Genomic DNA, 24,512 nt, shown 5'->3' on the forward strand with positions numbered 1-24,512 from the left:
TACCAGTAATTAAGTTGTGAAACTGTGACAAATATGCAAATTTCAGTAAACACTGAGTGAAATAAGAAAACACCATAAAAATACAGCATTTTTTCTGATGTTGCAAACATTTTTATTAACTTTCTCTTTCTTAAAAAACATCTCATAACTTTGATAACAACAGAAAAACTTGAAGAAACTCAGGAATGCCAGGTAAGAGGTGACGCGCACGCTTTTCTCGATCATAAATAACGAGTGAGAACGTCAGGTTAACTCGGCTAAGGGCAAATCCTCAAAATAAAGAAGAAAAAGAAAGAAAGATAACGCAACCCGGAGAGCTGCAACCTTCAAACCAAGTCTGCCAAAGAGAGCAACAGCTGGGCTTTTAACAGAAGATTTAGTCACCTGTTTTCAAGAGGTTGAGGTATGGCATGGGAGATGAATCCAAAATCTTCTCTTCGAAATCTTCCATCGAACACCTCCTCTAAACATCCGTTATCTCCACACTTTATTAGACAACTGTGGAAAACAAATACAGCTCCGGTGCCTTCTGCTTGATTCTCCAAATACAAAATAAATCCACAAGAATGTGACATAAAAACAGCACCTCACACTCACGCTTGGAAAACAAGGTTCGCCGGACAGGGTTAAACACTCTGCTGACAACAACGAGGAAATAATCCACACAGATTAGCACACATACTTCACATCTTGGTTCTGTTTTCACAGCAAATGTCAATTCTCAAAGGACAAATCCTTCAACACAGTCCCTATTAACGCACTAATCACCTGACTGAGCAACAACAAATAAATAAATGTAATCCTAAACGACCCAACGAGATTGTAAGAACTTGAGTTTTTTTATTTTTTAGAAAATAAAAACCAAACATTAAATACATCAATCTTCAATTAAATTCCCTCAAAACAAATAATCACACTGTTAAACGCAGCCTCAAAGACAACACCACGAATTTCCAAAAACTTTAAATCGCTCATTGTCATAAGTGGTAACTTTAATTTAAAAAAAAAAAAAAAAAAACACACTACAGGTTGCTCAACGTGACACGCAACAACTGCACAACAACGATAAAAACATCTCTTAACCCATGCCATATTGTAGCCAACCAATCTGGAAGACGATAACTGCTTTTTGTTGGCGTTTCATCGGAAAAGCGTGGCAACTCCCTTAGATACCGGCTACGCTGAAGTTTCTTCAATAAACAAAAGTCACGTGTTTCTTTGTCTTTCTTTGGTCATTGACAAGAAGAAGTAATGGTCAGACTAAAAAAGGGGAAGGTGTGTTTTGTAGAAAGTTTAAAAAAAACATAACAGCACAACCAACCCTCCTTTTTTGTAACTGTATTATGGTTGGATTCCAACATAAAGGATGGACTTGTCAGACGCCACTCGCCAGGCTCGACGAGAGCGCTGCTAAGGGTAAGTGGGTCCCAAGAGCGTGCCTCCCAATATGGGAGGGTAACATTAGGGTAAAGGTTACAAGAAAGGAGAGAAGTCTCAGGGAGAAACGGCATTCCCACCAGAAGCTTTAAGGCTCCACTTCAGTGTCCTCCTCAGCATGTTTCTGCATGTGCATCAGCATTCCCTGCAACACACAAAGTCACAGCCTCTAAATCAGCTTCTAAAACTTGTATGTACTCAACCAAAGCATATGTAAGCGTTTATATAATAGGAGGTTATATTAAAATGCATATTTACACAGCATCACTCATTAAATATGAAGTTCCTGCTATGTATTGCTTTAGAATCATTTATAGATTCTAACAGGACATGATTTGTTTTTACACTTTATTCGTGACAGGTTGTTATGGTCCTCTTATGGTCGCTCAGCTCCATATTTATTAAAATAGCATAAATTAGCTTTGCTGGATTTGCAGTTGAAAGTTTATATTATAGTGGGCCTTTTTTAAATCTATCTGTCTACTGATTGGCTGCTACTAGCAGACAGGAGTTTTTCCTGTTTGACATGAGCATTTTAGAGCTTTTGGGCCATAAAGATGATCTGCATATATGTCGAAATGAAGATTTGAAATTTGGGCTATGTTTAATATAAGTATCCTTATTGTATCAGTACACACAGTCCACGGGAATTAAGAGGGTAAGCAGCAGCCAGGTGCTGCTAATCAAATGTACCCAATTAACTAATCATCTGTAAATAAATAAATAAAACCACCTCTAATAAAAGTTGATGCTTTGTGTGTCTGCTGGTCTGAAGCATTCAGGTGTTTTTGAATGACTGGGTGCCCGAGCAAACACACCCCAAGGTCAGATCGTGCAATACTTACAGAAATTGGAAAAAACCCAACAGCTACATTTCAGAGTCTACGGCCTTAGTTAGCATGTAATAGGTTAAAGTTCATGACAGTTGCTTGGAGGGACTGCCAGGAGAAAGCCTATTCTCTCTAAAAGAAAGGTTTTCAAATGTTTATCTGAACAAACCACAAGACGTCTTGAACAATGTTAACTTTGGACAGACCAGACCAAAGTGCAGATGTTTGCCCATAATGCATAGCACCACATTTGGTGAAAAACAAACACAGCATATCAGCTGAAACACCGACTGTCAAACACGGTGGTGGAGCGGAGTCACAGGGCTGAGCATTAACTCTTCTGAGTTTTGCAACAATCCAGTCAAAGTCCAGACCTCAACCTCACTGAAATGCTGTGGTGGAGCCTTAAGAAAGCTGTGCATACCTCAATGAACTAAGCAACGTTATTAGGAAGAGCAGGGCAACAATAAGAAAAAAAATATTAATGGCTCATTATGGAGAATAAATGACTTTGACTGCATCTGTCCAAAAAGAAAGAAAATGTTGGGTGTTGAGTTCTGTTGAATGTGTTTATACCTGCTTGGAGGTGTTGCGCGCAGAGAAAAACGCTTCACAGTTTTTCCAGCGGCACTTGAGCGTCTGAAAGTTGCCACTGGTGTGGTCGTTGATCAGGTGCTGCCGCAGATGCTCTATCAACCCAAAGACCAGTGAACAGCCATGCCACTGGAAACACAAAACGCCAATAACCAAACAAAATGAGAAGCTCAGAAGGAAAAGACGGGACTGGAACACAACTTATCCATAAATTTCTCAGCATTGCTCCATGACACGTCTTACCCAGCAGCGGTAGTTTTGCATTAGGTTCAGCTTCACTGCCTGCACGCTGCCATCATAGCAACCCGTGTAGATCTGAAACACACAAAATTAGAGTTAGGATTTAGCCTTCTGAGATATAACACAGACAATTTTATGAAAAGAGATGTCTTGTAGAAAGCCAATCGCTGTCAATCATCACTTAGGACCCAGTAGAGGTGTGTGACAACATTAAAGCTTAGAAATTCCTCATATCAGCAATGAAACTTTACAATTTTCATTCATTCATTCATTCATTCATTCGCTTCCGCTTATCCTTTTCAGGGTCGTGGGGGGCGCTGGAGCCTATCCCAGCTGTCATAGGGCGAGAGGCAGGGTACACCCTGGACAGGTCGCCAGTCTGTCGCAGGGCCAACACACAGGGACAGACAACCATTCGCACTCACTTGCACATTCACACCTAGTGGCAATTTGGATTAATCAATTAACCTATCCCCACAAGCTGCATGTCTTTGGACTGTGGGAGGAAGCCGGAGTACCCGGAGGGAACCCACGCAAACACGGGGAGAACATGCAAACTCCACACAGAAAGACCCCGGCCTGATGTTGGAATTGAACTCAGGACCTTCTTGCTGTGCGGCAACAGTGCTAACCACCGTGCCACCCACTTTACAATTTGTTTTTCAAAAATATTCTGTATGAGAACCAAATAGATGAGTTATTAAGTCATAACTGGTGTCTAAACAACACTTGAAATAGCACGTCTCACCATGTTCTTGTGGATAGCCATGCACATCACCATGTCCTTGTGTCCTCCGTAGACCTGCAGTTGGTCATGAGTCTGTGGAGAGAGCGTGCTTTCAGATTTTCTTGTGCAATGGCATGTCAATATTAAATAAATAAAGAAATTCATGAGCAGTTTATGTTATTAAAAGACAGATGGTGTGACGATGCTAACCTGCAGGTCGTAGACACGGACCAGTTTGTCCAGGCAGGCGGTCACCATCACTTTCCCCAGGATGGCCACTACTGTAACAGCATGACTGTGGCCCTTATAAACCCGCACAAGCTCACCTGTCTGTGACAAAGTAAGAAAATAATCATTTCACATGGCTTCTTTTTCAAATGGTGAATAACTGAAATTAAAGACGCAAAACTGTAACAGCGACTCACATGGATGTTGTGTGCGTAGACACACTGATCACTGGATCCACTGAATACCAGATCATTGACCACCTGGGAAAAAGCAGCAGAAGAGAAGACACACTCACAAAAGACACAAATTTGCATACAAACATAGATAATCTGTGTATTATATTTTTTAACAGTACAAAACATCAAGGTTTATAACATGCCATCCTGTCATTGTTGTCTTGAATATCATGAAATTTACTCCAGCAGTAATGCAGTTGCTTTGTTGAAGCTCAGATGTAATCTACCTTCATGCAGAGCACAGTTTTGGTGTGTCCCTCCAGAGTGCGCAGCAGCAGTCCGTTCTTGGCGTCTCTCACACTGATGGTGTTGTCGTAGGAGCCCACCAGCAGGATCCTCCTGGCTCCCTCCTGTGATGAGGCCAGACAGCTCACGGCCCGCGGCCCGTGGCACTCAAACACGTCCATCTGCTTGTTTGTCTAGACAAACAATTGCAAAATGAACATCGAGCGAAGCACACTTCACGATGATGATTCTTCTTTCTATCATTGCAGAAACAAGTAGCTGCAAAACCTTTTCATTTAAGGGCACACTTAAAGTCAGTAATATGTGCAAACTACTCGAGGTATGTGATTTAACACTGATGGGGCTGCATTTTCTGTCACATATAGGAGAATGTACAAGCACTGTGGCAGCATTTTTAGCTCAACACATTGGCCGTTTCCACATTATTTCTTAATTGCTTCCAATGCCATTATTTTAGAGACATTCCTGCTTGTGCTTAATTTTTCACCTTAAGGTTAAAGGTCACCACTGTGCCATTCGCCAGACCAGCATACAAAGTTTTCCAACGGCTGTGGAGGCAGAGGACTCGATCAGACAGAGAGAACTGCTGCTCGAGTTCCCGTGTCTGTGGACAAGAGCGAAATACAGAGTGTCAATAATCCAATGTTGCTGTGACACTAACATATGGCAGTTTAAGTAAAAGGCCTGTGATTTACCCTGAGGCTGTAGCAGCGTATGATCTGGTCACTGGAACCAGAATAAAGGCGATGATGCAGGCTTGGAGCCGCTGAGACCAACAGGCAGCTCACTTTGGAGCTGTGACCCTCGAACGTACCAACGCATTTATGACTCTACGACAAAATTTAAGAAAAGCAAAGTTGCAACGTTGTTCCATAATAGATATTCAGGCACATCCTGGCAAATAGCAGCAGTTATTTCATTCACAACTCACCACCAAGTCAAAGGCTTTGACGGTTCGATCTCCTGAGCACGTGTACAACAGGCCGTTGTGGATGTGCATGGCGTTCACCGCCTCCTGGTGGCCCTCAAACAGCCCGTCAGTGGGCATCTCATCTTCACCATGGTCAGATGATGCATCTGGAAAATACAAACATGAAGGAAAATTTTTAAAAATCAAACACACAGTGAGGAAACTGACATAAATGATCTTACAGCAGGTACATCCACTCATAAGGGGCCTGTCCAGATCATTTTAACATTTCTAATTCAAAAGATGGATCCAATTATGTGGTTCTTTACAGAAAAAAAAAGTTTACAAAGCATCGTATTTGTGTATGTGTGTCTTCTAGTAGTTATCTCTGCATACTCATGCATGCCCTCAGATAACACCTCTATGAATACTTTGCCCATAAAAAGTAAATTGGGCACACTGGAATCTATTTTTATTTGGTGAGTGTGATATTCATAACATAGAAATATTACTACTTACTACTATTACTACTACTGTTTGTACGTTTATGTGTATTTAAGGCTATCTCACTCCTAACATAACTATTTCTGTCACTTATAATGTGAACAATACAAGTACAAACTATGTTTGGTTAAGTATGACCCAACTTTAATCATAGCGACTGCTCTCCAGAGATGAACGTACCTGATGAGTTCTTGGGCAAAGTGATGGCAAATGGCATGTCACTGTTGAGAGAAAAGTTAGAGTTTAATCTAAAAGTTTGTTCTTATGAAATCTGACCTTTCTGAAACCCAGTTGTGCATCTTATAATTTAGGAAAAAAGTGTATTTTGCAATTAGCTTTTTTTTAAATCCCACTTAAGTCTTTAAGTCTGTAGAAACAAGTATTTTTGCTCATATGAGTTCACACTGAGCTGAAATTGCGACAGCGACTCACCTCTCAGATGATTTACACAAATCCATGTCACTGGTGGAGGAGACCTCGTTGCAGGCCAGGCTCCGTGGCTCAGGACTGGAGGAGTCTGCGATTGGGGCTGGAGGGGGGATTTGAACTTGAACATTCACTTGGGGCTGCTGTCCGGCAACAGTGACCTCCGTGCTTTCCTCTGAATCCAAGTTCACCATAATATCAGCGGTGGCCTCATGAGGAAGCTCTGCTGGGGACTTCTGCTCTGCCTTCTCTAATTTGGCACTTGGAAACAGCATCTTGAGTGGCTTCTTATCACCCTCTATGTTCATGTCACCCTCTCTGTCTTCTGTAGGGAGACTGGACGTACTGACCTGAGAGCCTCCGCTAGGTCTCCTACGCGTTCGGGGGCATCTCGGCCGTGAGGCCTCTTCATCCATCTCAGTGTCACTGCTTTCAAACTGCTCTGTCCCCTGAGCCTTCTTCAATGCCTTCCTCTTCTTCAGCTTCCTCACGCGCTTTCCAGTCCTCAGCTCTGATGGAGAGGCAGGGATATTAAGGATTGAGGGGGCTAAAGGGGATTTAAAGGATGGGATGTCTGCAGAGTCATTAACCTCACAGTCTCTAATGGGTAATAGAGGCTTAAGGGGGCTTTTTGTGTCAGCTAAAGAGGTGAGACTGTTCCTTGCTGTCTGTATGGCTTTTTCCGTTGTCTCAATAAGTGTTAGCGACTTCTCCTTGGAGTCTGCAGGCTCTCTAAAGTTCGACGGGTACAGCTCAGGGTGTCTTTCAGGGGAAGCCTGGAAGTTGACGGCGAAATCTGCAACAAGCAGCACAAATAACCCAAAATTGTCTGTTACTTTATTTAGTAAAATCTCCTACGTAACAATATCCTTTTATTCAAGTAATACAAATAACACATGATGGACTCTTCCAAACAGTATGTGTAAAAACTTGTAAAGATTAGATTCACATGCAGTATTTCTCATGATAAACACACTGTGTCCAGAATGCTTGTAAAATATTTGCAAAGCTGATTTTTGTATTGTGTTTAGTTTAGTGACATAAAAACCTTTTAACGCTTTTTACTTTTTGTTGGTCTTTTAGACATCTAGGTGAGCTCATCGATCAGTGAGAGAGATCACTGATCACAGTGATCAATGAGATGTAAGATCTGGGATGCTGTTTTAGGGTCTGGGAAAAGCAATGTTACCTGGTGAGGAGGCTCTGGCAGGAGTGACCGGCAGCTCCGGGGTGGTGCTGTGAGCACAGTTGGTCAAAGCGTCCGCAAGGTCCGGCTCTGAGCTGATATGAACAGGGGACAGGGGCTCCTGCTTGATAGCTACAGACATCAAGGGAAGGCTGGAGGAGGGGGGAGAGCCACACTCTGCAGCACGATTGGGACTGTGGACAGCAGTTTCCACAAGAGAGGAAAGTGTGACAGAGGAGGGTACGTGTGCCTCAGTTTCAAATGTATCCATCTTTTCTTCTTTCAGTTTGATCTGAGGTGCTTCCTCCATCGTACCTGTATAAAAAGAAATCCATGATTAAAAAGCTTATTCCACCAATCATAGCTTCTTCTGTAAACTATATTTGTTCCATTACTGCTACAAATATAATAAACTTATTTTTAACTATAGTAGAATACGAACTGGCTTTTAATTGAATCTAGTGTGTAGTAATTTGTAGTAATAGACATTTGGTACAAGTGACCAAATGTATTTTGCACATGTTTTTACCTTGCATCCCTTTTAGTAACTCAATGCGCTTGTTTCTTAAGGTGCTCATCTCTACAATCATCTGTGAAAGACAAAGCCATACAAAACAATGGTTAGGCAGGGAACATGTTATCTTCAAAGACAAACTGCATAGAAAGTATAAATCCTAACGTTAATCCCTAACTTTTAGAAGTAAATTAAATTCACATGGAACGCAAGACCATCGTTTAAATAGTGAGACTTGGGGTTATATATTAATGTGAAGTAGCTGGCAAGACAACAAAATGCTTGCCAACACAAACTCTCTGTGAGTCCTTAGGTGTAGGCCCTTTTTGTTATAATGCGTTGGCATTAGACACTAAACACCTAAAAGCACGTAACTGTGCGGAGAGAGAGTTTTTGAATAATAGAGTTCAGCTGTGTGCAGACCTGCTGTTTAACCACCATGAGACGCTGCACTTCCATGTAGGCGGCCTCCAGCGCAGCCCGGGCCTGGATCAGGCTGGTGTCCACAGTCTGCAGGGAGCGACTGAGCTCGTCCTCCCGCAGAGACACTGCCAACAGCTGGTCAATGTGCGAACGTTCTGCAGCAAGCCCAAAACACAGATGTGAAACACAAGCAGCTAAACCATGACAGGAAAATGAATTATAACCCCAGAGATTCTTGGTTTTTTTAGCCTACTAACCTCTTTTCGATTTGACCTTCTGTCTTTTGCTATTATGTTCTATGCATGAAGACTCTGTACTCAGAGCGTCCTACAGAGAAGAAAGAAAGCAGTCACGATGACATATTCTGCTTGTCCTTTCAAAAAACAAATACACAAATAAAAATGAGAACACCGTTTCCTAAGCTCACCCCGGCTGCTCTCCGCCTCTTTGCTGTTCCCAGACCATCGCACTGCTCCGTCCCTGAACTGCTGTCCCCGAGCACTGAGTCAGACCGCTGGAGGGCTGTCTGGTTCTGAGCTTTGGCCTCGAGATGAACGAGCATCTGTCCAACCTCTGGCTGAGACTGACAGTCTTGATTTCCTAGAGAAGACTTGCGATTTGGATTAACTGTAGATCCCTGCTGCTCTGAGTTGAAGCTTTCTCTCTGTGAGGTTTCCTTTGATATATGGGATGTAAAGAGGTTGTGCGTGGACGCAGGAGCGAGGCTACTCTCTGATAAGGAGCGTTTTCGTGAGGGGCCCTGGTAAGAGACGTCCATCAATGACTCCCACTGGAAACCCTCCAGCAGCGGTATGTCACCCTCCTCTTGGCTCTGGTACTCCTGCTCATATGAAACCATCTCAATGCCAAACCTGAAAGACAGAACATAAACTTGTATTAACTGAAATCAAATCGAAATCAAAATGTATTTAAAAATTTAAAGATGAGATTATAATTTCACCTTGGCATGCCTTTTCCTTTGTCTTGTTTCTTCCTGACCTCGTGATACACCTGTTCCCAGTTAACATTGCGCCGAGACCCAGAGGAGCTGATGAGCTGCCGCACAGTTGGCTTGAGCCCTGAATCCTTTTCGGTGTCGCTTCTCCGCGACTCGTTCACATTACGCACCCGTCTGGCAATGTTCAGGTTGGGCTCGTGGCCGACTGTTTTGCTCTTGGAGCTGATATGTTTGGTGAGGTCACGTTTTAAAACTGGAGGCAGGTCAAGTTTGGACAGACTTGATGCATGAGTCTGTGCGTCACCACTTCTGGAGGTGTCACTCTCTGAGCTCTGCCCTGCCTCACTGACCTGCATGGCCTCATCTGCAACAACTGAGCAGCTTTGCTTTTCCACTTTCTTATTGTTCTCCTCGTATTCCCTGCCTGATTCTGCCAGCTTGGAGGTCTCCACAGTAGAGGTGCTAACTTGCAGTGACTGGAGAAACTGACTGCTGTCTGAAGATGTCAAAGCAAGCTTTTCTGACCCAACTGGATCAGGTAACACTGATTTTACTGCATTCTGCCTGCAGCTGATCTCTTTGTTCACTCCAGTCTGACTCTGTACCTGATTCGTTTGCGGCTCCTCGACACTGTGCTGTGTCATTTCCACTTTTACGTTATTACCAAATGTATTTAAAGAGCCCTTCTTTTCTAACACAATTTGTTTGGCATGCTTAACTGATTCTGGGAGCTTCTGTTGCCGTGATTGAAAGGACCCAGTCAGTGAAGCCTTGACTTCACTCTGGATTCCAGTTGGTTTTGATTGCACTTGAGCCTGACTGGGGATCTTGCTGAGATGAGCCACACTGCTGATTCCAGGAGCTGAGGACATTTTCCGATCTAGCAATGACTTATTTGCATTCTGATTGTACCAATTAGACGCTGAATTCTGGTGGCCATCTCTCTGTGAACTGCTGCTTCTACTGCTACTCCCATCTCTAGGTTTGACTGCAGGGTTTGTTTTGTGCCTCCCTTTTTCTTCCAGTCTACTTAAAGGCAAAAGACTTGATTCCTTTTCAGATTGTGACTGGCTGTTAAAACCAGTGGCTTCCGGTGCTTTGTTTTGAGGTTTGGGGGCTCTTGGGTATTCCTCAGATGATTTTGGACCGGTATCTTTATGTGGCACAGACTCTAAACCCTTCACAGGATAGGGTGACCAGCGACAGGATTTGTCAATCTTCGGATTGCTGCCCAAAGTCTTAGAGCTTTTACTGCTATTAATATCAGATTCTGCTGGTTGGCCATCCCCCTTCTGTAGCCCAGCACTGGCCTGACCTGGTTGGTCATTACCTGTATTCTGAAACTGATTCACAGCCTGGGCCAAAGAGACAGGGGGAGGTGGATACATACGAGGAGCCTCCAAAAAGCTCATGTGCCGGTTCTTTTGAGTGTACTGGGAAATATTGTTTTGCCCATAGAGCCCATTTCTACTGCCTCCGTTGCTGAGCCACGGAAATCGATTTTCATTTTTGCCAGGAAATGCACAATGACCCCACGTCTTGTTGCTTCGAGCTTCCTGACTATCTGAGCTTCTACCAGCAAACTCTCCAGATGCCCACCTCTCTAAGTTGGGGGGCTCCTGAGCATGCCAGGTGGCGCTCTTCCCCTGTTTCCTCTGGTTCCAGGGTTGTATCTCCCCTGCTTTGGAGTCATACTGGTTGCTTTTGTACCAAGTCCTGTGGTGACTAGACCCACCGAATCCCTGTCCCGGCTGCTGCCAGCCACGCTGCAAGGAGTAACGCTCTTTAGCTTCCTTTAACCTCTGCTGAAACGCCTCCTTTCTCCTTTTATCCTCTTCATCTTTTGCTAGCTTTGCAGCAGCAGCTTCCTTCTCTTTTCTGGAAATAACAGTAATATAAATGAAATACAAGCAAATATTTACAGCTGCCCTTACATCCAACTTGCAACATTCAAAACAAAAAGTAATAATATATGAGGCATTAACACAAAATGAGAGAAAGAACTAAACTTAGAAATACGTGAGGAGGATTGCCGCTCTGTGTGGGTGATACAATACACACTGTCAAGCTTAAAGAAGAAGAGTGAATTTGGATGGAAAATTTCGATTGTTTTAACTTTTTTTTTATTAGACTTCACATCAAAAGCAAATAATCCCACCTACAGGTTTGCCATAATAATTTCAAAAGTTTGTTTGACGCTGAAAGTCATTATTAGAGCAATTCATTTGCTTTAAATTAAAAACGCATTAATAAAATTATGATTTCAGAGAGTCTTCCTGACAATTACATGCACCAACCAGCAGAGGGAAAATGTCTGGTATGTGACAAATTGACAGCGTTTTCCTTCACATATCTTCATATGGATCAGCAATCACACATTATTATAAGGTATTTTGGGGGATTATACCAAATATGCATAGAAAAGACTCATTTGAAGAAATAGTCTAATAGTGCAATTAGTGCGACAGTTTAGTTTTGGCTTAAAAAAACATGAATTTTAGAAATTAAAGTACAAAAAAGGGCTGAAGTGAAGGTTTTTGTGTTTTACTCTTTAATAAAAGCATCAAACTGCTTGTGTCTGAACCCTGTATGTGCAGTCATGCTTTTTTTATAGCCTTCAGTCCTGACATACGACTCCAGCTGCAGCATAATGTGAAGCTGTGGCTAAAAGAGGCCTCTGAGCACCACTGAGCAAAATGTGACTATACATGGTGTATATACACACACACATACACAAGCTTGTAAGGTATCACTATTTAAATCATAAAAGCTTCATAAAAGTCATCTGTGACTCTCCTGGAGACTTTTGATTTAAAATCCTAGACAACATTTTGTGTTTAAACCAAACGAGTAGCTATTTTTCTTTTACCTGATCTTCTCTTTTCTCTTTTCAATCAAGTCCACCAATTCCTGATCGAAGTAGTCTTCTTCATGGTCGAGCCCAGGAGGCTTCTGGTCAGCAGCCTCCACATTCTGCTTGTGCATGGGGCTGGAAATGTGGCTGGCATAATCAGTCAGACTCACCACCTTCACCTTACAGACTCTGCACTCATGTCCGCAGTCCCTGGGGAGGGAAGGAGAGAGCGGACGTTCAATCGTTCCTTCGGGCATTGCGCTAAACTTGTCTGGTTCGGTTTTCCTGCCTGCAGAGCTCGCAAATATATATTCTGGCTCTACTTTCTGTTACTTTAAAGTCTTCATAAAATCAGGAAAGGAGAATACTCTACAATCCTTGAAAATATTACTTGTCCAAATTCTCTATCCGTTACAGATCAGGAGGTCGCTAACTTAGAATTTTATCTCATAAAAAATAATCGTTATCATCCTGATCGTGTTCTCCTTTCTTCAGCAGGCCATGGGTGGCAGGGTGAGGGCAGGAAGAGGAGCAGCAAGGCTGGACTCAGGCAGCATGCTAATCTAGCTGTCCCGCTTATGTCCAGCCAAGCAGTGCAGCACTGGGACGCGTGGAGGGGAGAGTAGCCCGGCGTCTGCAGCCTAGTGCGCCCTCATGATGGTGTCCGCTGCGCTCTGAGACTCTACAGAAGGCAATGTCTGTATATGACCTCACTCTGTGTTCCATGAGCCAGGACCCAGCCCCCTCTCAGGCCAGCATGTGTTATTAGCACAGGCCTGTGGATTGTACCGACCAATCCAATGCACAGCCTGTGTAACTGGAGCTGTGTGCAGCTGCTTCTAGCCTCCACTTCAAAACCTCTCCCAAGTATGCCATCCTGTGATTCTGATAGGGGCAGTGACTTTGCTGGCTCCTTCTCAACTTCTTTTTCAAATCTGTGTCATGGCATGCTGCCTTTTTGTGACCTCTCGTGCAGCTGGCACACAACTAATCAATATTTTTTCAAGTATTATTCGTCAGCTGCAGAAACAGTGCTGAAAATGCAATCTGTGGGTTAGCTTAACCTCACAAAAAAAAACTGTAACAAGCTGGAGCTAAATTTAAGTTTATTGTTGCCGTCATATTCCTACACAGGTGCTTTTCAAATAAATCTTCACACATTCTTTTCTTTAAAAAATACTAATATTCAGCTTTAGGTGATGAACACAATAAGATTTCATCTTTGCACATCAACAGCATGAAATTCCAGTAACTGAAACAGAGTTAGCTCCTCTAGAGATTCTTCCATCTCAGCGACAGAGCCACATGCTTTTAGTAATCTACATGCGAGTCACAAGATAGCCAGTTGCCTTCTAACGGTCATGCCTGTTGTTCCGGAGAGATTGTGTCTAAATATATGTGGTACAGTTGAGACAGCTGCCCCTATATCCACTTGCTCGATTACTGTGTACACGTGCCCGTGTGCACACGTGCCTCATGACCTAAATAATCTGGGCAAAAGTCTTGTGAAGCCAGTATTTTTGTGAAGCCAGTATTAAACAGGACGCAATAACCTGAACCTTTTCAGTATTGCATGAAAGTCACGAGTCATGTAATGAAATCAAACACCTTTTTTTGTTACGTACGTTTCAATTTATCTTTAAATAAATGTAACAAAATAAAGAAAGAAAAAAACTCACCGGCCTTTAAGGTTCTCCAGCTCACGGTGGTGGAGCATGCTTCTCATGTGCTCATCCATCTCCTGCAGGTACATATTCATAATAAAACATTTTTTAAGGCGAGGTACAGAGAAACACATCAAAACACGTAGTTTTAGTTTAGTCAGGCAGTAAAAAGCCCCTCATATCTCATAGGTGGTTAAAAATAGGTATAATAAACCTAACTACAAGTATCTTTAATCAGAACCTTGCACACCTGAGAGTGTAGATACATGCCACGGTGATCAAATACTTATCATTATTTACTTTGTTTTTAAAGTGTCGACATATTTATAGTGTAAATCAAATTTCTGGGTCAGTTACCTGCTTGGAGACATAGACGGTTTCACAGAGGATGCACTTTCTGTCTCTCGTCATTTCGAACGCAGATGAATCTCAGCCCATTACTGCGGAAAGAGAGAGTGTTGTTTAACTTATGTGACGCCTCCCTGGGTGGATGTACCTGAGTTTTATTTCACAAGAACAATTAATTATGGGCTGTAATAGTGTCCATACTGTATGAAGAAAAGTGACACGTCAACCAACAAAATGAAAAGAACTCAAAGCTTTTTTTTTCTTTGAGCAACCACACCTAACTATTCAACAACATGCTTTGGTACCACAGCCCAAATACCAACAAAGTTCAACCTGATCACTAGTCTAATTCCAGTCTGCTGATAGAGCAGCTCTATGGCCAGAAGGCAGAGCGATGTCTGGACGTGTTCAACACTCACAAACAGGGGGAGGAATAAACACCGGCTACAAGTCAACTGCTGGTCAAGGTCTACACCAACACTGCCTGTTTTTAAGAAGGTGACCACATGAAGGATTTTACTTTATCCCCAAAATACTGCTGGTTTATGAATTTGGGGATCCAAAAAATATTCAGAAAAAGAGAGAAAATATGCAGTAGCTCTATTAATGTTTAAATACAACGACAAAATACTAGTATGGAAAAACAAACTACCACCCTGGAAACTGGAAAAACTGGCAGTCAAGCCTTTCCACAAACAATGACAAGTTGAATATTTGAGTGACGAGTGGATAAAGACAAAAACAGTAGGGCAAACCTTGTCTCACACTCACACACACACACGGTACAATTCAATTAAAAAGCATTTGGCCCACTTCCTGACTTTCTATTTTTTATTTTTGCATATTTTTCACACTTACATGTTCAGGTCCTGAAGCAGCAAAGCAGCCCCAGACCATCACACTAACACCACCATGCTGGCTTGCTCCCAAGATGTTCATTTTATGAAGTATTGTGGTAGTTTTACATTAGATGTAGCGGGACCCAAACCTTCCAAACAGTTCAACTTTTATTTTATCAGTCCACAGAGTATTTTCCCAAAAGTCTCAGGGATCATCAGGATGATTTTCTATAAGCAAATGTAAGATGAGCCTTTGTGGTGTTTTAGATCAGCGGTGGATCTCTTCCATGTAAGCCATTTTGACCTGTTTCTATCTTATTGTTAAATCATGATCCCACACCTTAACTGAGGCGAGTGAAGCCTGCAGTTCTTTAAATGTTGTTCTTCGTTCTTTTGTCACCTCCTGGATGGTGGTCGATGAGCTCTTGGAATAATTTTGGAAACCCAACTGCCCCTGTGAAGGTTCACCACTATTCCAGATTTCTAATGGTTCTCACAGTGGTTCACTGGAGCCCCAATTGCAGAGAAATGGCTTTGTAATCCTTTCCAGTCAGATGCCAGTGAATTTGACTTTGTTTCTTTAGATCATGGCATCATATATTCCTTTTTGAGATTTTTTTTTAGCCTACCCCACTTTATCAGAGAAATTCTATTTAAATTACCTCTTGATTCAACAGGTTTATGAAACTAAACTCAGCTTTCTGAAAAATGTGATTAATCATAGTTAATTCATGATTCGGAGTGGGTTATTTTTTCACACTAAACCAACTGGGTTTGGACAGCTTTTTCCCCTTAATAAATGAAACCATCATTTAAAAATCACATTTTGTATTTACTTGAGTTATCTTTGTATAATATTATAATTTGTTTGATGATCAGGAAGTATTATGCGATCTCACTTTCTTCGCTTTTACAGCACAATTTCCATTAACACAACTTTCCAACTTTTACCATACAGAAGAAGTGATCAGGTGAAATAGTAAAATAGTGACAGTAAGAATGGATACTCTTGAAGTGCCTTAAAATACCTTTGAAGGGCTATCTTTTAACACATTTATAAAACGCATGAGTGAGCTGCTAATTTTCTAAAGAGCAGCCAGGAGGACAATGTTAGATATCCCGTGAACTTCTGCACAGTTATGTTAGCAGATCAGGCAGCTGTGCTACAATGCTTGAAAACAGGCAGGGGGCAGTTAAAGAAGTTCCATGTCAAGTCAGTTTGTTTACATGCCACAGTTAGGATCTCATCTAATTTAGAAACCACAGAGAACATCTTCTACTGACGTTTCCCCAAGCTCATCACAACAAGGTACTTTATCATCAAAGCTGTGCCAAAATAAATACTTAAAATTCAAATGCACATATGACCAAAGTACTTGGAAATTTTAGTTAGCATGCTAACTTTGTGCAAAAGTTTACCACCAGTCGCATGACATTTTATTATGATGTTATCAAACACACTAAGGTAATAAAAACTTTATAGTAAATGTCAAGCGACAGCTTTATTGCTGTTTTAAACTAGCTTATGGTTAAATAAAGTCCTGGGTCCTTGAGTGTTGTTAGCCTAGCTGTTTCTAGTTGTACAGTTAGCTGGTAAGTATGCAAAAAAGCAAAATAACGTGACTCAAAAACTAGCTTAAATACGAGCTGACCATCCCACTACCAAAGTAATAAAAAATGTTATTACGAATTATGATTATTATTATTCAGCAGAATTTACTTGAACTGTTATTGAAAGCTAAGCTAGTAAGTTAGCGAGCTAGCAACAGCATGATAGCTGCCACATGAACATGCCAGTAATGTCTTTAACTTATTAGCAATTAAAAGGTGATGAGGGAGCCCGACTACAACCGAATGGTTTTACACACTGTAGACACTTAGATGTGACTGATTGCTACCTTCACAACATCCAGATGTGTGTAGGACTACTGCATTTTCTCACCCATCGCTGAAGCTAATAACAACATCCGCCTCCTCGCCGCGCCCCCAAACGGAGCACCAACCCAAGATGCGTTCAGGACCATTTCGGATTCAGGAAACCAGGACGCCACACAGAGACCGAGCAAAAAACAAAAATGTCTAATAGAAAAAAATAACTGTAATGGCACTTTACAAATAAATAAATAAATAAAAATTAAAAAAAAAAAATTAAATTGCCAGTGCTTTATGCCCATTCCAGCTCCATAATTTTTAAACAACTTTCTGAACAACTCACTGTCATTTAGGATTTAGTCCTTCCCAGGTCTTAGTATTAAATCCCAGATGAACAACTGCTCATGATACAGTACACTGTGGTACTGTTTATTTAACAAAAAAGTAAATGAAAATAAAGTGTGTGTAAAACTGAGTCCACCCCACTGTAGAAGCACATATATCAGCAGTAACTTGAAGCTTCTGTTTTCCATCCATCTATTTTTTTCTACTTAACAAATTTGTGGTCCCCTATTCAAGGTAAATCCAAACATATAGATAAAATCAAGGATCAGTTCGTCTGGGAAAGATATAAAGTCTGGACAGTCTACCCATTGATACCGTGTAAAATTAAATTTGGCAGTAAAATACAAGAGTAAAAACATATTTATTTTGAAAAATCATTTAAACAGCAAGATTTCAACATATCGATGCATAACGTTGAATCTAAATGAAAAACAGCAGCACTGCTGGAACATATATGCTACAGAAACAAACTACAAATTAAAAACAGTTCTCAGAAATCCCTTTAGAGTCTTTAAAATAGTATTATCACTTTCAGAACTGAACCAGTCCAAGATATAACACAAAAGTTCACATTTTCTCAGTTTTACACTTAAAAACAACTTTTAAGAAGTTTTAAAAGTGTCTTGGCTTTCAGCAACATTTTCTTGAGTGTGCGTGTCAAACGCAGTGTTTATTGGACGTTTTAGAAGGTGTTTGTGAAGTACATCTTCTTTTGAAATGCAGTAACTAAATATTGGCTCTTAAAGAAAATGAATCTAGCAATAACAATAATCTAGTAATAATCAGTTATTACTGCCAGCTTACATGTTAAAAGAGAAGCAGTAACACCTACAAATGTAATTCATAAGCATGCCCTCGTGCTAATATTTCTCACTACTGATTACAAAAACAGTGCCTGTAGTGACCTGGAAAAAGCAGCTGTGTGAGAATAAAGCTCAGCTCCGTCAGATCTTAGAGTTTGGATATTGTAAGATTGTGTCTTGTCTGCAAAGTGTTTCAGGTTACATGGTTCAGTTCCCGTGCTTTATTCCTCAGATGCCTCTTGCGCATCTTGATAGTCCACTTAATAGTGAGTTTGGCAAAATTGGCAGCTTTGAAGAGAGCCATGAAGACCCCACAGAGGATGGCTATAGAGCTCCAGGCATTCGCAGTCACTATCTGTTTGGAAAGAAGCAAAGTTTTGTCGAACAATGAGCAATTCGTGCAAGCACAATTCAAATAAGGAGAAAATTTCTGTGAGAACATACCAGTCGGATTTCCTGCATAAAAGGATCTCGCCACTCAAAGACGGCAAAGTAGAGCTGATCGGTTTGTGCCCCTTCAGGCCTTTTATCGTTGAATTTCACCACAGAAGACTAGACCATTCACCATAAATAATCAAATTAAAAACTTTCAATTCAAATGTCATCGTGCATGGAACTACATGTAAACTGTTGGGACATAAATACCTCTTGTCGAAACTCGACAGCTTCATTTTTTACCCCAGATGTTGTCAATAATGACATTTTGACCCAGGTTCTGAAGCCTCCAGAGAAGGTCCACATGGAGTAATTCCTCTCACAGTCCCTCATAAACTCGGATTTATTTGCACTACAGGCAGAAAACAGGCACATATGCTGCTATCACACAAATCACTGTTAACACTTTGCAAAACATCAAGCTTTGAGTGTCTTATTAAACAATGATTACCTGTCAGTCAAGTCACTAAACTTGGCAAAAAGCATGTAATTGATGGCACTGAAGTCCTCCTCTGTTTCATTGCGACTGAACTGCATGAAGATCAGTTCTTTGTTACGGACGTCAGATGGCCCGCGGACCACCAGAGCTTTTTTCTGTAACAGTATAATAGTATGTAAATCCAGTGGAGACAATTTTGCAGTTATGTTATAGCTGCACATCTTTAGGATTGCTCAGACTTGTGGGTTGTGTCTGAGAAACAGCCAAATAAAAAAAAAGTTAATTCTGACCTCTGTTTCGTTCGCGAATGGCCCAAAGTAGGTCACTTCTTTTATGTTACAGTCTACTTCTTGAGGCTTGCCGGGGTCCACTAAAGGTGGGATGTAGTCATGGTAGTGATGTTTACAGCTGAGCAGCTGGGCTTTGCCGGGGTACAGAGCTATGCCTGCTCAAAGAAAGTAAACAGAGTCTGCATCAATGTTCTTCAACAGCAGTGTTTATGGACTCACTGCCATTTACTTGTTTGTTCTATGTGGAGGTAAAAATGTAAAATTTTGCAACGGGTGCCTCCAAACACGTTTTATTTTGGTGACGCAGACGAGGACACTTAATGCATTTCAAAATTCTTCCATGTGTCTCTCATCCACAGAGAACAGGATTTGTTCAGCTGTTGCTGACTATTTTCATGGATGTCTTTTCAGATGGAGATTTAAGGCTTAAGGGACTAGCTGGAAAAAAAAATTAAAGAATAAACCACATTATCTTCTAAAGCAAAGATACAACACAAAAAAGAAAATGCACCTTGCATTGCATGTCTGCAACAACTGACCAAGTCACATTTGATAAGCTGCAATTTTAGAAAAGTTTTCAGATTTAATACACCCTCTGGTGGCCACACAGCAGGCAATACAAATTATTCACACATAACTAGCGCCTGCCTTCTGTCACAGTGTTATTCAATTATTGAGTATTTTGTCACCAACAATAATTTGGGGTTTATCGCGATAGAAAACAGGCCAGGTGTGATAATGAAAAGGAGCAAAGAAGTATTCATTTCTAAAATCTTTGCCAGGGTGGATCATCTGGCTCCATCTCACCCCATCCCCAGCATCCTCCTCTGTCACACAAACCCTCTGCATGTCCTTTTCACTACATCCATGAGCCTCCTCTGTGGTCTTTCTCTTCTCCTCCTGCCTGGCAGCTATATCCACCATCCTGCTCAACCTGAGCTGGTTCTCTGATGGACTCATTTCTAATCTTGTCCACACTGGTCACTCCCATTGAACATTTTAACCTCTCAACTCTGACAACTCCAGCTCTGCCTCCTATCTCAAAATCATACATCATAGCAGGTCTCACTACTATCTTGTAAACCTTTCCTTTCTCTAGTGCTGCTATCCTTCGATTGCAAATCACCTTTGACACTCCTCTCCATTATCAAATGCTTTCTCTTGATCCACAGAAACACTGAAACTCCTTCTGACCGTCTCTATATTTCTCCATCGACACTCTCAAAGCAAACATCCCATTCTGGGCGATCGTGGCTCAAGAGTTGGGAGTTCGCCTTGTAATCGGAAGGTTGCCGGTTCGAGCCCCAGCTTGGACAGTCTCGGTCGTTGTGTCCTTGGGCAAGACACTTCACCCGTTGCCTACTGGTGGTGGTCAGAGGGCCCGGTGGCGCCAGTGTCCGGCAGCCTCGCCTCTGTCAGTGCGCCCCAGGGTGGCTGTGGCTACAATGTAGCTTGCCATCACCAGTGTGTGAATGTGTGTGTGAATGGGTGGATGACTGGATATGTAAAGCGCTTTGGGGTCCTTAGGGACTAGTAAAGCGCTATATAAATACAGGCTATCTGTAGTGCTCTTTCTCTTCATGAAGACATTCAGCTGCTCACTTAGCTTCAAAATCTCTGTCCCATATCTTAATGGCATGGTTAATCAGCTATATCCCCTTGTATACTCAGATACTATTCCATCTAGTGCCACGACAACCACTACATGAAGAGCATGTGTTCCTGCTAAATGCTGATAAAGGCAGATTTAAATGCTTATAAAAAAAATATGAAGTGCTGCTGTGTAGTGCAATCTGTATTTTCTGGATGAAATGAGTTACCTGTTGTTCTATGTTTTGGACATAACAGCACACTTAACACCCACTAACCCAGTCATAGTCCTAAAATATGCCCCAAAAAGTGTATCATTCATACTAACCAGGAGATGAAAATGAGTCAACCTCTTTGTAAATGACGGACATAACGGGGTTGTTTAGTTTCTCCAAGAAGTCAGAGATCGTTTGGTAGGCCAGGAATGCTGCCACCGCAGTCAGCAGCAGGTAGATGAAGATGAGCACCACCGTGAAGAAATTCTTCAGACAGGTTTTACTGAATCTCATAGGTGGATTGGGCCCCCTAACGTCATCCTGTGCTGTAGGGACAAAGGGGTAAAGGCAGGAATCTGAGTGGACAAATCCAATTACATGCCACAAAAGCGTGGACCAATAAAAAATATATCAGTGTAATGAGTGTCCAGCATGTGGTGCAGAAACACGTCTCCTACTACTTTGTGAGATGCTGCTATCAGGCTTCTCATGCTCCGGGTCTTCAGTGGCATCATCAAAAAAGACTGGAGACGGTGCGTTGCCTTCATCTTCATCTCCCCCCCCTTCATCATCCTCATCATTGAACTGTAGGGTTAAAAAAAGAACATTTAAACACCTATTTCTGGTTACAAGTATAGTAAAACTATACTTAAAATCCTAACAATTACTAAGGTGGGGTCACATTTGTATCCATTTTAAGTGGAGTGGAATAGCACTCTGAGATCTTCAGTTAATGATGAATCAAACCTAATACAAAACCCTTTGCTGGCAATGACGGCCTAAAGTTTTGAACTCATGGACAACATCAGATTGCTGGGTTTCCTCCTTTTTAATGCTTTGAGGCCTTTACTGGAGCAACTTTCGGTTGCTGTTTGTATGTGGGCCTTTCTGTCTGAAGTTTAGTCCTCAACAAGAATAATCCACTTGTCCACTTCTTTGCTTCAATAAACAAAATAAAGGTTTGTTTTGGATCCATGTTTTAGGTCATTGTCCGTCTGTGTTGTGAAACAGTTGGCTGCATTTAGCTGGATTTAAGCAGACTGAATGTCTCTGAACACCTCAGAATTCACTCGGCCCCTTCTGGGGAAGTATAATCTTCCACAGGAGATGCTGATCCTGTTCTAAACTGCAGTCATTGAGTCTGTCCTGTGGTATGGAGCAGCCACTAAACAGGACAGGTGCAGACTGTAGCGGTGCCTGAAAGGCATTTAACCTATTGAGTTCGTGGTCCTTTATTGGGTGAATACCTGAAAGACAGTAAGTTTTATGTGTATATATATATATATATATATATATATATATGTATATATGTAATATATATGTAATATATATATACATATATATATATATACACACATACATACACTATTGTTTTTGGTATATTGTTCCCTTCTCAGTAACGCCACACCTTTTAGTTGCAATGTATTCATCTTCCACATGTTAACTTGTCATATTTTAGTAGTATGTAAACATCTGTTATAGTTACATGTTTTCATATCATATATAACATCAGTTTGTTTTTGCTGACAGGTTGCAGTTTTCATGCTCAATGTCAGGTTATATCAAACAGCAGATCTGTATATATCAGAGTTATTATAGTATCGTATTTTCAAATTGGTTTTTATTTTTCCATTTTGACTTTTTTTATTTTTTTATTTTTTTTAACTTACTAGTTTTTAGTTTCCTCAGCACATTTTCTTGTGTGAGTTTAGTTTTTATTTTTGGAAGATGTTTAATTTTATTTTAGTTTTTACTAGTTTCAGGATTAGTTCTAAAAGTTAGTTCTATTAGTTAATCTTTTTAATTCTTACTCTATGGAGGGCACGCGTCAGAGGCAGGATTTAGGAAAATGAGCTCAGATATTTCAATAAAAACCCAAAACTTTGGGAAAGCAGTGACTCAAAATTTTTGGACACAGCTGGTCGATGTCCATCAATGTCTCATTGGGCGAGTTATTATTGAAACTTTATCAAACTAACAGATACTAAAGCTTAATGTTTTTCCCTCTACTTTTTTACTTAATTTGGTTCAGTTTTTCATTTTTGTTAACTAAAATGTTGTTTTCAAGTCTAGTTTTAGGACTTAGTTCAGTTAAGTCCACAAAGAGCAGTGAACCTTAGAGAAGCAGGGACACAGGTCAGCCGATCATGGTTACACACACACACACACACACACACAAAACAAATCTGCTCGAGCTCACAGTACAAATTTTCACATCTTGTAATTATTTTCTTTAAATAATTTTCGGATTCCCTCATCTGTTAAATCTGTTAAATCCCACTTTAACCCCTTCTTTTAAGACCCCCTGTCTCAAAAGAAATTACAAAATATAGAAAACAGTAACATTTCACTACTTTTGCCTTCTACAAACCTGACATTTAGTCACAACAACAATGATTACTGTTTCTTTCATTTCACTGACCTGTAATCAAATACTCCAATGACAAAACAGTTTAACTTATCTGGTGTTGATATTTAAGGTCAGTGGTTATACGTTAAAGGTAAATGTACTTACAACAACAAAAATACACATTTTAAAAAAAAGTATCACACTGTCTGTTTTACATTATGTCCAAACCATCTTTCAGTGAGGAGAGCCTAAACAATGAAAACACCTGACAGCACCACAAACTTAATGACCAAGTCAGCGCTGGCTCCAAATGCAAGCGAGGCTTTAAAATGGCCATACCGACCAGTGGTTTTAAAAGGTTTTACGCCATTTCTGCAGCTATTTTAAAGCTTAAAATAAGAACTGGCGAATAATCTAAATGAATACTGCAACTATAGCTGAAACCCAAAGGAAACATGAAGTCAGGAAACGGCTGCTCAGTCACATGATGCCAAATACGCCCGACAGGAGCATGGACACAGCGAGAGAAAAAAGACTTTACTGCTGTCCTCAGAGACAATAAAAAAAGAAGCCTACAGTCTGTAGCAGTCCTGTGATTACTGAGACAAACATGAAAGATTTCAGAGTGAAACACAAACACGAAGGAACTTGTAACTTACCTCCTGGTATGAGAGGGACCTTCCTTTTCTGAGCATTCCTCTGCGGAACTTCCAGTGACTTCACCTAAAGCAGCTCTTCAAGCTTTTTGTGCCAACTCAGCAGATTGCTCCTAATAAACCTGACATGTTTAAAAACACCTCATTCCACCGAGCTCAAGTCTCACAGTTTAAAAAAAAAAGACACCAGCACCCACCCCTGGGGGTTTTGGAGAAGTAGATAAAGGCCCAACCCACGATAATAACAGGGGACCCATGGGCCGCGATTCAATGCGATCTTGTTTCCTTGTTGTGGCTTCCTTGTGTCCTAGCTCGTTACCTTAGGTTGATTCCTAATGCTGCGTTCATGTACT

The 24,512-nt window shown here is 41.2% G+C and overlaps 2 protein-coding genes across 4 annotated transcripts; both read right to left on the reverse strand.

Moving 5' to 3' along the window:
- Nucleotides 1-88: 88 nt before the first annotated feature.
- Nucleotides 89-17,458, reverse strand: znf106a (zinc finger protein 106a). Of its 2 annotated transcripts, none has more exons than XM_026151482.2 (22): nucleotides 17,107-17,458; nucleotides 14,335-14,417; nucleotides 13,993-14,054; nucleotides 12,329-12,523; nucleotides 9,463-11,337; nucleotides 8,929-9,373; nucleotides 8,759-8,828; nucleotides 8,502-8,656; nucleotides 8,094-8,154; nucleotides 7,568-7,879; nucleotides 6,385-7,174; nucleotides 6,133-6,173; nucleotides 5,470-5,615; nucleotides 5,234-5,368; nucleotides 5,026-5,142; nucleotides 4,520-4,711; nucleotides 4,254-4,316; nucleotides 4,039-4,158; nucleotides 3,850-3,921; nucleotides 3,105-3,176; nucleotides 2,844-2,990; nucleotides 89-1,582 (listed from the first exon to the last, which is right to left on the reverse strand). In XM_026151482.2, exons 2-22 carry the CDS (start codon nucleotides 14,386-14,388, stop codon nucleotides 1,526-1,528), a joined length of 5,181 nt encoding a protein of 1,726 aa, XP_026007267.2. In that variant the 5' UTR covers nucleotides 14,389-14,417; nucleotides 17,107-17,458; the 3' UTR covers nucleotides 89-1,525. The 2 variants fall into 2 exon arrangements, with proteins under 2 accessions (XP_026007267.2, XP_026007266.2); XM_026151481.2 differs by having other exon boundaries at nucleotides 17,063-17,458.
- A 265-nt stretch (nucleotides 17,459-17,723) lies between these two features.
- pacc1 (proton activated chloride channel 1) lies at nucleotides 17,724-24,449 on the reverse strand. Of its 2 annotated transcripts, none has more exons than XM_026151522.2 (8): nucleotides 24,163-24,449; nucleotides 21,612-21,738; nucleotides 21,267-21,479; nucleotides 19,349-19,503; nucleotides 19,071-19,213; nucleotides 18,830-18,971; nucleotides 18,629-18,736; nucleotides 17,724-18,539 (listed from the first exon to the last, which is right to left on the reverse strand). In XM_026151522.2, exons 1-8 carry the CDS (start codon nucleotides 24,196-24,198, stop codon nucleotides 18,378-18,380), a joined length of 1,086 nt encoding a protein of 361 aa, XP_026007307.1. In that variant the 5' UTR covers nucleotides 24,199-24,449; the 3' UTR covers nucleotides 17,724-18,377. The 2 variants fall into 2 exon arrangements, with proteins under 2 accessions (XP_026007307.1, XP_026007308.1); XM_026151523.2 differs by having other exon boundaries at nucleotides 21,615-21,738; nucleotides 24,163-24,447.
- Nucleotides 24,450-24,512: the final 63 nt, after the last annotated feature.

Source organism: Astatotilapia calliptera, chromosome 19, assembly GCF_964374335.1.
Source record: "Astatotilapia calliptera chromosome 19, fAstCal68.1, whole genome shotgun sequence".
NCBI lineage: Eukaryota > Metazoa > Chordata > Actinopteri > Cichliformes > Cichlidae > Astatotilapia > Astatotilapia calliptera.

What these genes read in the sequence shown, in the direction of transcription:
- znf106a (XM_026151482.2), bottom strand. Translation starts at nt 14,388, where the DNA reads ATGACGAGAGACAGAAAGTGCATCCTCTGTGAAACCGTCTATGTCTCC. An exon ending in TTGTGTAAATCATCTGAGAG is followed by an intron (nt 6,174 to 6,384) that starts GTGAGTCGCTGT and finishes TTCTCTCAACAG; the next exon opens with TGACATGCCATTTGCCATCA. An exon ending in TGGTGACCTTTAACCTTAAG is followed by an intron (nt 4,712 to 5,025) that starts GTGAAAAATTAA and finishes TTGTTTGTCTAG; the next exon opens with ACAAACAAGCAGATGGACGT.
- pacc1 (XM_026151522.2), bottom strand. Translation starts at nt 24,198, where the DNA reads ATGCTCAGAAAAGGAAGGTCCCTCTCATACCAGGAG. An exon ending in GGTCCCTCTCATACCAGGAG is followed by an intron (nt 21,739 to 24,162) that starts GTAAGTTACAAG and finishes TTAACCCTACAG; the next exon opens with TTCAATGATGAGGATGATGA. An exon ending in TTATGCAGGAAATCCGACTG is followed by an intron (nt 18,540 to 18,628) that starts GTATGTTCTCAC and finishes CTTTCCAAACAG; the next exon opens with ATAGTGACTGCGAATGCCTG.